The 10,431-nt window shown below is 51.3% G+C and overlaps 2 protein-coding genes across 7 annotated transcripts; one reads left to right on the plus strand and one right to left on the minus strand.

The window, feature by feature from the left end:
- Positions 1 to 44: 44 nt before the first annotated feature.
- Positions 45 to 2,375, minus strand: DXO (decapping exoribonuclease). Of its 2 annotated transcripts, XM_054493184.2 has the most exons (7): positions 2,162 to 2,375; positions 1,553 to 1,914; positions 1,145 to 1,380; positions 839 to 1,058; positions 576 to 711; positions 342 to 436; positions 45 to 257 (listed from the first exon to the last, which is right to left on the minus strand). In XM_054493184.2, the coding sequence occupies exons 2-7, from the start codon at positions 1,906 to 1,908 to the stop codon at positions 110 to 112; spliced, it is 1,191 nt and encodes a 396-aa protein (XP_054349159.1). In that variant the 5' UTR covers positions 1,909 to 1,914; positions 2,162 to 2,375; the 3' UTR covers positions 45 to 109. The 2 variants fall into 2 exon arrangements, with proteins under 2 accessions (XP_054349159.1, XP_054349161.1); XM_054493186.2 differs by lacking the exons at positions 342 to 436; positions 2,162 to 2,375 and having other exon boundaries at positions 45 to 302; positions 1,553 to 1,908.
- Positions 2,102 to 10,274, plus strand: STK19 (serine/threonine kinase 19). 5 transcript variants are annotated; one of them, XM_063666059.1, is made up of 8 exons: positions 2,230 to 2,449; positions 2,535 to 2,744; positions 2,880 to 3,016; positions 7,725 to 7,820; positions 8,242 to 8,381; positions 9,278 to 9,375; positions 9,481 to 9,628; positions 9,832 to 10,274. In XM_063666059.1, the coding sequence occupies exons 1-8, from the start codon at positions 2,230 to 2,232 to the stop codon at positions 9,875 to 9,877; spliced, it is 1,095 nt and encodes a 364-aa protein (XP_063522129.1). In that variant the 3' UTR covers positions 9,878 to 10,274. The 5 variants fall into 5 exon arrangements, with proteins under 5 accessions (XP_063522128.1, XP_063522129.1, XP_063522126.1 ...); XM_063666058.1 differs by having other exon boundaries at positions 2,102 to 2,735; XM_063666056.1 differs by lacking the exon at positions 2,230 to 2,449 and having other exon boundaries at positions 2,609 to 2,735; positions 2,880 to 3,178.
- Positions 10,275 to 10,431: the final 157 nt, after the last annotated feature.

The raw sequence follows: 10,431 nt of genomic DNA on the forward strand, positions 1-10,431 counted from the left end.
GAGTTGTTGGGCAGGGATGACTCAGCTAAGAAGACAGCAAGAGAACCTCTTAAAAATAAGCTTTTATTATCTGCACATAGAGATATGACTGCCTCCCTCTAAAGCATTACTATTTAGGGGAGGGAGTCTTGGGGGGTGATGGGAGGTCCTGAGTCATAGCTTCCACATACCATATGGGCAGGAAGGCATAAGGTGCATCTCGGTGTACAGACACGGTGACTGGGCCACCAGGCTCCCAAGAGAAGAGGTGAACGAGCCTGGGGGGCAGATGGAGGCATCAGTTGAGGGCCGGAGGCTGAATCCTGGGATCCAGAGGGGAGGGACAGAGCTGAATGCCTCACCTGGGGTCATCCTGGACAACCGTGCTCTGGGCAAAGCTAAGGAAGGCGGCACAGAAGTTCATGCACACAGAGGGATTCCAGCCGTCACGGTCATTCTGGAGCAGGCAGAGGAGGAGGCAGAAGATGGGCAGTAGGGGTGGTGGGAGGAGAGAAGGCAGGCTGTTGCCCTGGATGCTAGACCTGTGGTCTTGGTGTTTGGGGATACAGGTAGGAGCTGCAACATCATTCCCTTACCCTGACATATTCAAACATCTTCATGGTAGGAAAGGTCTCGAGGGAAGAGACAAAACCCTCTGGGTTACGGAAGCCAGCAACAACATTCGGGACCCCTGGGAGGAATGACTGAGCCCACCATTTCAGGAGCTTGTGTCTGTCAGGAAAAGCAAGGGATCAGTGGGACCCCTCGTCCACCCTCCATTCTGCCTTCACCCTCCTCCCCAAGTCCCTTTCCCAGCCTTCAAGTCTAAGGTCTCGCCCTGCCCACCCTGATCCTGAACCTGTAGAAACTCCTCCATTGGCCAGGGCTGTGCATCTCCTTGGAGGTCTTGAGCTCCACATAGCAGGTTGGGGGCTGTGTGGATGGGGCCTGGGGGTCTGTGCAGTCTACCTCCCCTGAGAAGAGCAGAGGGTGGCTTCCCAGGCGGCTGCGTAGCACAGAGCAGAAGGCCACGTTGGTGTTAACCTCCCCAGAGGGGTCTGGGGAGCTTCCAGGTTTGTCTGCACAAGGAGAGAAGCAGCAGCAGGGGTGGGTGGCTCTCAATCTCTGGGAAGGGGAAGGGGGCTATGAAGCAGGGGCAACTCACCTGCACACATGTACTGCTCAAATTTGTATCCCATGTACATAAGCTCCCGGAGGAGCGGTGGCCGAGCAAGCCTCTGGGCCCGAGCGTTTGGCGTCTCCACTTCACTTAGGTATAGTGTTCCCTGGAACCGGGAGGCTGCCAGCTGCCAGCCCTCCTGCCGCTCATACGGTGTCGTCAGCAGTTTTGTGAGGTGCCCCCGCCACGTCACTATGGCCTCTGCCAGCCAGCCTGGACCCCTGAGAGGCAGGAGTTACAGGCTGAAGGTCTGACACAAGCATTAATGAGATGCTCCCCTCGAAGAATAGTCTTGTTTCTTCTAAGGACTGATTCTCACCCCGGCTTTGGCTCTCCTAATTTTAGAGGGTAGGTACGGGTCTCCAGATATACTGCCTGCCACACTTTGCTCACCCCTCCAACCGGCCTCGGTGTTCCAGAAGCCAGCACAGCAGGTGGTCCAGCCTTTCTTGGACCTCCTCGTCCCGGGGCTGGTATCGATCCGGGTATCCGTCTCTGAGGTCAAAGTTGGGGCCTGGACCGTTAGTGGGGGGTGGGCTATAGTAGCGCAGGGCTCGGGCATCTCCATGGTACTGGCGTTGAGCATCCAGGGAGAAGCAGCCCAGTTCCGAAGGGCGCCGGTAGAAAGGAAAGGGCCCAGAGTAGAGGGCAGGGTCTGTGGGCAGAGAAGGTGCTGGACGAGGTAGTTTGTTCCGAGGCTCAGCTACCTCTGTCTTCTCAGCTTCTCTCTTGGTCCCCCTGGGATCCATGAGGTCCTAAGACAAGCAAGGGGACAGAGTTTCCATTTTACAGAGGAGGGCTGGAGAAGGATGACTGGTTTAGGACTAAGCGAGCCACCTGATCGCCAGGCTCTGGCCTTGAAACATTCAGGCCCCTCAGACGCCACCGCGGCCAAGCTCTCGTCCTGCCTCTTTCCTTGCCCTTCACCCACCCTGCCTCCAGGTCCTCCAAATGCAGTGAGGTTAGGAAGGACGTCTGCGCTCAGATCAAGAATCCAGTTACCTCAAAGCTCCCCAACTTCCACCTCCGCAGAGCTATGATGTCATGGCAGGCACGCCAGAGGCCGATGGATGCAAAAGTGGTTTTCTGCTTTCGATGATGCAATCATTCAGCGACAGTGGCGGGCAAACCCCTCCCGGGGCGGGGGAGGTGTGAGCTTCACGAAGGAGGTTGATACCAACGTGGCCACCGGCGCCCCTCCACGCCGCCAACGAGTCCCCGGGCGTGCGTGCCCTCGGAGGGAGCCAATCCGCCGCCGGCGTGGGGCCCGGCCCGGCGGAGGTGGTGCTGGTATCTGCGTCACCACCGCCCCTCCCAGCACTGACGGGCCTGAGGGATGACAAGTTGACGCCCCTTTCGTCATCACCTGGTCTAGGAGGGACGCCCGGGGAGACAGTACGTCACTGCTCTGCGCCGGAAGACCCTATTTTCAGGTTCTCTTCCCTCCATTCCTACCCCTTCCCCGGTACCATAAAATCCTGGGATATGAGCCGGAAGAGGCATCATCTGATCCCGGAGACCCTTGGAGTTAAGAGGCGGCGGAAGCGAGGGCCTGTGGAGTCGGATTCTCTTCGGGGTGAGCCAGGTAACCATGGCAACTCCGGGGGCGGGGCTAAAGACCCCCCCCGCTGGGAGGGGCCTCGCTTCCGGTAGCCGAGAGTTTTGTTAGAACCGCGTCCCCGCCCCAGTTCCCTGTCTGTGAGCCGATTTCTCTGCCCAGGGTCGGCGCGCGCGGCTGTCTCAGAACTCATGCAGCTGTTCCCGCGAGGCCTGTTTGAGGACGCGCTGCCGCCCATCGTGCTGAGGAGCCAAGTGTACAGCCTCGTGCCTGACAGGACCGTGGCCGACCGGCAGCTGGTGAGGGGCGTCGGTGCGACCGCCGGAAGCCCCTTTCCTAACTCCTGGAATTTCCTGTCACACAGTCACTCCGCCAGCCGTTCAGCAAGCATTAGGCCTTTCAGGCGAGGGCACTGTGCCAGGCACTGGGGTGCCACAGAGACCCTGTTAAAAGGCCCGCAGGTAGTACAGGGCATTTCAAATCATGGAGGTAGAAGAACGAGGCTTTTGGGGAAACCGAGTCAGGGGGCATGGTTCGAACATACAGCACTGGGAGTGCAGTCAGACGTCAGATCATGACAGGCCTTGTACATCAGTGTTGTTTCCATCTTACACTGAGGCGATGGGCTGGTAGAGAATATCATAGAGAGAGGGAATGGTGTATTGAAGGTAGTGGATGAGACAGGGAGGTCAGCTAAGAAGATACTGCATCTGAGAAGTGGTGAAGGCCTAAATTAGGTCAGTGCAGTAGGGAGGGAGAGGAGAGTGAGGAAGAGGGAGGAGTCCAGGACAACTCAGACTTTCCAGATGACTGCGTGGCTAGTGGTATTAGGAGCACATGTAGTTGTTGGACTACAGATAATGTGTTTAATTTTGTACAAGCTGAGTTGATGGTGCAGGTGGAGCATCCAAAGACAAAGGTATTAGGCAGTTGGATATGAGAGTTGGAGAGAATTCTGGGCCAGTGATAATAGAATTACAAGTCATGGAGGTGTGAATAGCAAGTGGTTAATTCTGTGACGTGGTGAGATCCAGTAGGAAGAGCGGGTAGAGGAGTGATTTCTAACCTTTTTGTAATCTTTAGAAGGTGATAAAAGCTGTGGCTATCTCTCTCCAGAAAAATGCACGTATGCCACATATACATAGAGTGTATGTACAGTTAGGGGGGAAATATTTTACTAATCCTCCGAGGTCCGTGGTTAAGGACTCCAGGTTTAGAGTGGAAGTTAATAGGGTCAAATCCACAATGCTGGGAAACACCATCATTTAAGGCAGTGTTACTTAATATATGAGCTGAGTTATTACGCCTGTGTCAAAATTACATGGGCTGCTTGTTAAAAAAAATACAGGTTCCTGGGACTCATCCAAGGTTAATGAATTACGCTCTCTTGGGGCGGGATTTGGGACTCTACATTTTTGAACTGCCTCAAGTGCTTTTTAAGTGTGCCTTAAAATTTGAGATCCACTGACATAAAGGGAAAGCAGAAGAAGAGGAATCTGTGACAGAGGCAGAGAGGGACTTGCCTGAGTTAAGAGGAACCCAGAGGCCGGCAGGGTGGCTCACACCTGTAATCCCAGCACTTTGGGAGGCCGAGGTGGGTGGATCTCTTGAGCTCATGAGTTTGATACCAGCATGGGCAACATCTCTACAAAAAAATACAAAAATTAGCCAGGCATGGTGGTACGTGCCTATAGAGCTACTGGGGAGGCTGAGGTGGCAGGATTGCTTGAGCTGGGGAGGCGGAGGTTGCAGTGAGCTGAGATAGCACCACTGCACCCCAGGCTGGGTGATAAAGCTAGACTTTGTCTCAAAAAAAAAAAAAAAAAAAGTAACCCAGGAAGAGGCCTACTGTGAAAGTAAAGAGATTTTTGAGAAAGTGAAGTAGTTGGCAGTATTAGAACCTGTGATTCAAGACAGTGGTCTAAGAAGAGGGAAGAGGTAAAGTAAAATACAAACTGAAATCTAGGCATCTAGGCTGAGTGTGGTGGCTCATGCCTGTAATCCCACCACTTTGGGAGACTGAGGCAGGAGTATAGCTTGAAACCAAAAGTTTGAGACCAGCCTGGGCAACAAAGTGAGACCCCATCTTTACTAAATAACTGAGACCCCATCTCTACTAAATAAATAAAATAAAACACAAAAATTCTTAGCTGGGCATGGTGGCGTGCACCTATTGTTCTAGCTGTTTGGGAAGTTGAGGCAGAAGGATTGCTTGAGGCTGCAGTGAGCTATGATTGCACGACTGCACTCCAGCCTGGGTGACAGAGGGAGACCCTGTCTCTAAAAAAATGAAAACAACAACAAAACCCAGAACTGAAATCTGTCCATTGGATTTAGCAGGTAGAAGGTTAATAGTGATCTTTCAAGAAAAGAGGAAAGAAAAGGAAGGCAGTCTAGCGCTCACTTGAGGTGAGCTAGTCTCCCTGACTAGGTCTCCCATGAGGAAGCATGCCAGATGGAACCACTCCTTAAGGAGTATTTGTTGTTTTTAATGTATTGGTTTTAGCTTTTGTTTTTAAAAAACTTTAAAAGTTGTGGAATGAAAATATAAACATATATAATTTAAATGATGTTTATAAAGCAGATACCTATCCAGCCACTCCCTAGGTCAAACTATAGAATATGACCAGTATTCCACATATATCCCTCTCTGATCAAAATGTCTCTGATCAGAATGTCCCTGGGAGGTGACTGCTATGGTCATTGTTCCTTTGATTTTCCTTTTTTTTTTTTTTTTTTTTTTGAGGTGGAATGTCGCTCTGTTGCCCAGGCTGGAGTGCAGTGGTGTGATCTCAACTCACTGCAACCTCTGCTTCCTGGGTTCAAGCAGTTCTCCTGCCTCACCCTCCCGATTAGCTGGGACTACAGGCACGCACCACCATGCCCAGCTAATTTTGGTATTTTTAGTAGAGACAGGGGTTTCATCATGTTGGCCATGATGGTCTTGATCTCCTGACCTCGTGATTTGCCCCCCTCGGCCTCCCAAAGTGCTGGGATTACAGGCATGAGCCACTGCACCCGGCCTAATTTTGTATTTTTAATAGGGATGGGGTTTCACCCTGTTGGCCAGGCTGGTCTCAAACTCCTGACCTCAAATGATCCGCCTGCCTCGGCCTCCCAAAATGCTGTTGTTTTTTTTTTTTAATTGTCTTTTTGATAGTTCCACTATTACTTGTCTTTTGGGGTTTGTTTTTATTGTCTCTTTGAGTTTTGTTTCCTTATGCACCCAGTTACTTTTGAAAATGTTCGGGGCAGATTTGCCTAGATTAATAAACGCCCTCCATGTTCCAATAACTTTTTTTTTTTTTTGAGATAGTGTCTTACCCTGTCACTAAGCTGGAGTGCAGTGGCATGATCTTGGCTCACCGCAACCTCCACCTCCTGAGTTCAAGTGATTCTCCTGCCTCAGCCTCCCAAGTAGCTGGCATTACAGGCACCTGACACCACGCCCAGCTAATTTTTTTTTTTTTGAGACGGAGTCTCCCTCTGTCGCCCAGGCTGGAGTTCAGTGGCATGATCTCGGCTCACTGCAAGCTCTGCCTCCTGGGTTCACGCCATTCTCCCGTCTCAGCCTCCCGAGTAGCTGGGACTACAGGTGCCCGCCACTACGCCTAGCTAATTGTTTTTTTTTTGTATTTTTAGTAGAGACGGAGTTTCACCGTGTTAGCCAGGATGGTCTCGATCTCCAGACCTCGTGATCTGCCTGTCTCAGCCTGCCAAAGTGCTGGGATTACAGGCATAAGCCACCGCATCCAGCCTATTTTTGTATTTTTAATGGAGACTGGGTTTCATCATGTTGGCCAGGCTGGTCTTGAACTTGAACTTCTGACCTCAAGTGATCCACCCTTAGCCTCCCAAAGTGCTGGGATTACAGGCATGAGCCACCGTGCCCGGCCCCAGTTATTTTTATTTTTATTTTTTGAGTTAGAGTCTCACTCTGTCACCCAGGCTGGAGTGCAGTGGCATGATCTCGGCTCACAGCAACTTTCTGGGTTCAAGCAGTTCTCCTGCCTCAGCCTCCCGAGTAGCTGGGACAACAGGCACATGTCACCACGCCCGGCTAATTTTTGTAGTTTTAGTAGAGATGGGGTTTTACCATATTGGTCAGGCTGATATTGAACTCCTGACCTCAGGTGATCCACCCACCTCAGCCTCCCAAAGTGCTGGGATTATAGGCTTGAGCCATCTCGCCCGGCCTACTTAGATGTTATATTAGTGGTAATTCCTGTTATCTTGTGAGCTCTTTAGTGTCTAAACAATTTTTTTTAAGAGACGGGGTCTCACTGTATTGCCCAGTTGCAATCATATCTTACTGCAGCCTCAAACTCCTGGGTCAAGTGATCCTCTTGCCTCAGTCTCCCAAGTAGCTGGGACCACAGGTCTCTGCCCCCACGCCTGGCTAAGTTTTTACATTTTTTGTAGAGATGGGGGGGGGTCTCACTGTGTTGCCCAGACTGGTCTCGAACTCCTGTCCTCAATTGATCCTGCTACCTCAGCCTCCCAAAATGCTGAATTACAGGCATGAGCCACTGTACCTGGTCTTAAACAATTTTAAAATAACATTTTATCCAGCATTTTAGTTAATTTTCAACAGGTGGATTAGTTCTTGCAGTATTCTCGTAAACAGAAGTCCTGGTTTATTTTTATTTGTTTTAAACATTGAATCCTATACTCCTCCCCACCTTACCCTACCCAGAATTTAGACTGTTAATGTTTTGAAGCCACAGCCTGCATCTTAATCACTATTTTATCTTAGTGCCTGGTCTTAGAAAATTATATTGACTCTTTGATAGACCATATATAAGGCAGGTGGATGAGAATGTGGTTAGCTAGTTGGAAAAGGCTGCTTGGTTATTTACTTGATTATCTTCTCACACAGTTTTTCCTTTACTAAGAGAAAATGCCCCAATATTGGCAAACAAAATCTCCCTGCCTGAGAGTGCCCAGAGTATAGCAGAGCATCTTACCCTGATACGCCTCTTTTCACGCCCTTCTCTGTGGAGTCAGAAGGAGCTTCAAGAGCAGGGGGAGATCAGAATCGTCCAGCTGGGCTTCGACTTGGATGCCCATGGAATTATCTTCACTGAGGACTACAAGACCAGAGTATGTGACTGTGTGTGTCAGGGGTGCCGGGGGCAGGGCACAGGTTGGAGGAGACAGGGAAGTTGGGAAACAGAAATAAAAACAAAAGAAAGAATTTCCCTGCCCCCACATCCCATGGAGAGGGCACAGGGCCCTGGTAAATAGTAATATGAGGGAGAGAGACAGGAGGGAAAGCGGGAGGAGTGAGAGGGTAAAGAGGGGGGAGGGGAGGGGGAGGAGGAGGAGGGGGAGGAGGAGGAAGAGAAGGAGGGGGGGAGGAGGAGGAAGAGAAGGAGGAGGAAGAGGAGGAGGAAGAAGAAGGGTATGAGAGGTGGAAGGATCTGAGCAAGAGGTAAGACAGGAAGAGAAATGCTGTCCCGGGGGTGGAGGTTGGTGGAGAGTGAGGGTGGGGACAGACCATGTCTCTCATCTCTGCTTGTAGGTCCTCAAAGCCTGTGATGGCCGACCGTATGCTGGGGCAGTGCAGAAATTTCTAGCTTCAGTACTTCCAGCCTGTGGGGACCTTAGTTTCCAGCAGGACCAAATGACACAGACCTTTGGCTTCAGGGACTCAGAAATCACGTGAGACTTGTGGAACCAACAAAGTCAGGCATCTGGTGCTTCCCTGCCTCCCTCCAGTTCCATCCAGCCTGTCCTTCTGTGTTTTTGGTGAACCTGCCAGAAAAGCTGCCAAAAAGCTGACTCTTCTTTTTAATGAAATGACCCAAGTTTGTATTCCTCCCCACAAGAGAGGAGGCCTGTCTTACCTGGGGCCTTAGAAAGAGTCCTGGAATAGAATTCAGTTCTTGGTGGCTTATCAAAAGCACACAGGGACCTGGCAGGAACCGTAAAAGCTTGATGTTAATCATACTGGGACTAAGAGGATAGAGAATGTTAGGAGCTGGGATACCCCTAAACATTTACATTAAAACAAAAAAACCCCAAAGCTAAAAAACAACTGGGCAGGAGCTAAATAAAAATCTAATTTTGAGAGGCTGTATCTGGCTCAGGCCTCCTACTTTGTAACCCATGGAATATGTGAAAGCATTTGAAAAACTGTAGCACTGTCTCACATGGGCAGACACACTCTCAGAGAGATGTGGTGGGAGCCATGGCGCGGTCTGCCTAGGCAGTGGCAGGAGCGCAGAAGACCCTGATTCCTCTCCTTGGTCCTAAGACTGAATGTGTGTCAGGACACGTGGTCAGGGAAGAGAAGCTATTTAAATGAACCAGTAATAGTAGCAGGACAAGAAAGAGTGGAGGGAGGGCAGTCCAGGTAGGGGGCCTGGAACAAGCAACTGCACCAACAGAGGCAGTTGGTGCGAGCACAGAACCACCCCAGGTTGGGGTTTTGTTATCCAGTCTCTCTTGCGTGGTTGCCCATGTTTCTGGAGACTTGTGTAAGCATTAATGGATGAGAAGGAGAGATGGTTCTCAGAGCCCAGGCCTCATCTCTGCTGGCTTCCCACTGCCCTCAGGCATCTGGTGAACGCTGGAGTCCTCACCGTCCGAGATGCTGGGAGCTGGTGGCTAGCTGTGCCTGGAGCTGGGAGATTCATCAAATACTTTGTTAAAGGTATCCCATCTGCAGCTCAAGCCTGCAGCCCCTCACCTTTTGGTGGCTCCTCAGGCCTCTAGGCTTCATTCACCTTTCTCCTCTCCTGTGCCACTTCTCCGCTAGGGCGCCAGGCTGTCCTTGGCATGGTCCGGAAGGCAAAGTACCGGGAGCTGCTCCTATCAGAGCTCCTGGGCCGGCGGGCGCCTGTCGTGGTGCGGCTTGGCCTCACCTACCATGTGCACGACCTCATTGGGGCCCAGCTCGTGGACTGGTGAGTCTTTCCCTGGCCTCTGGCAGATGATGGAGCAATGACCCAAGGTGGGATTTCCTCCCAGCTCACGCTTAGTTTCGTAGTGAAGGCCAGTGGCTCTCATTCTTCTCGGGAACCCGGGAGCACCCCTTCCCAAGTTCTAAGTTCTCCTCAACAACTTGAGCCTAGGTGTCTGGCTCCAACCTTGTCTTTCTCCTGCACAGCATCTCTACCACTTCGGGAACCCTCCTCCGCCTGCCAGAGACATGAAGATTCTGCTCATCATTGCTCAGCTCCTCAGAGTGGGCCGGGAGGGGACTAGAAGAGCTGCATGATGGTGGCTGAGACAGGGTCACCTTGGGAAGGCTTGGGAGCCAGGATGAGTGTTGGGCTCTCGTGTGTGCAAAAGGTCAGATGTGACTGCTGCTGTTTGCCTGGTTTCTGACCCAGTGGTGGGGTTTGAGCAATGCTTCTCTGCCCTTCCATGGAAAGTGGAACCAGAAATGGTGCCAAGGCTGTGGCTGTTCCCTTTCGTGTAAAATGGTGCTGTTATTACTCTGTCTTGAAATAGGAAGGTGGGATTTCTGGGGAGGCTGGTGAAGGAGGGCAGGGTTCTTTTCCCTATGCGTCATGTTAAAATTGCCAAATAAAGTACCTCTGCCTGTGATATTTTCTGGATGTCCTTTATTTACTGTGATGTGTGTTTGGGTGCCTTGTTTAGGGGTAGAGGTGAAGTCTGAGCTTTGCCTCATTCAGAGAGGAAAGGGGTTAGGGGTTCACTCTGACGTTCAGGCCATTCTCCCTGTGGAGTGGTGAGGGTGTAC

This window comes from Pongo pygmaeus, chromosome 5 (assembly GCF_028885625.2).
Source record: "Pongo pygmaeus isolate AG05252 chromosome 5, NHGRI_mPonPyg2-v2.0_pri, whole genome shotgun sequence".
NCBI classification, from domain to species: domain Eukaryota; kingdom Metazoa; phylum Chordata; class Mammalia; order Primates; family Hominidae; genus Pongo; species Pongo pygmaeus.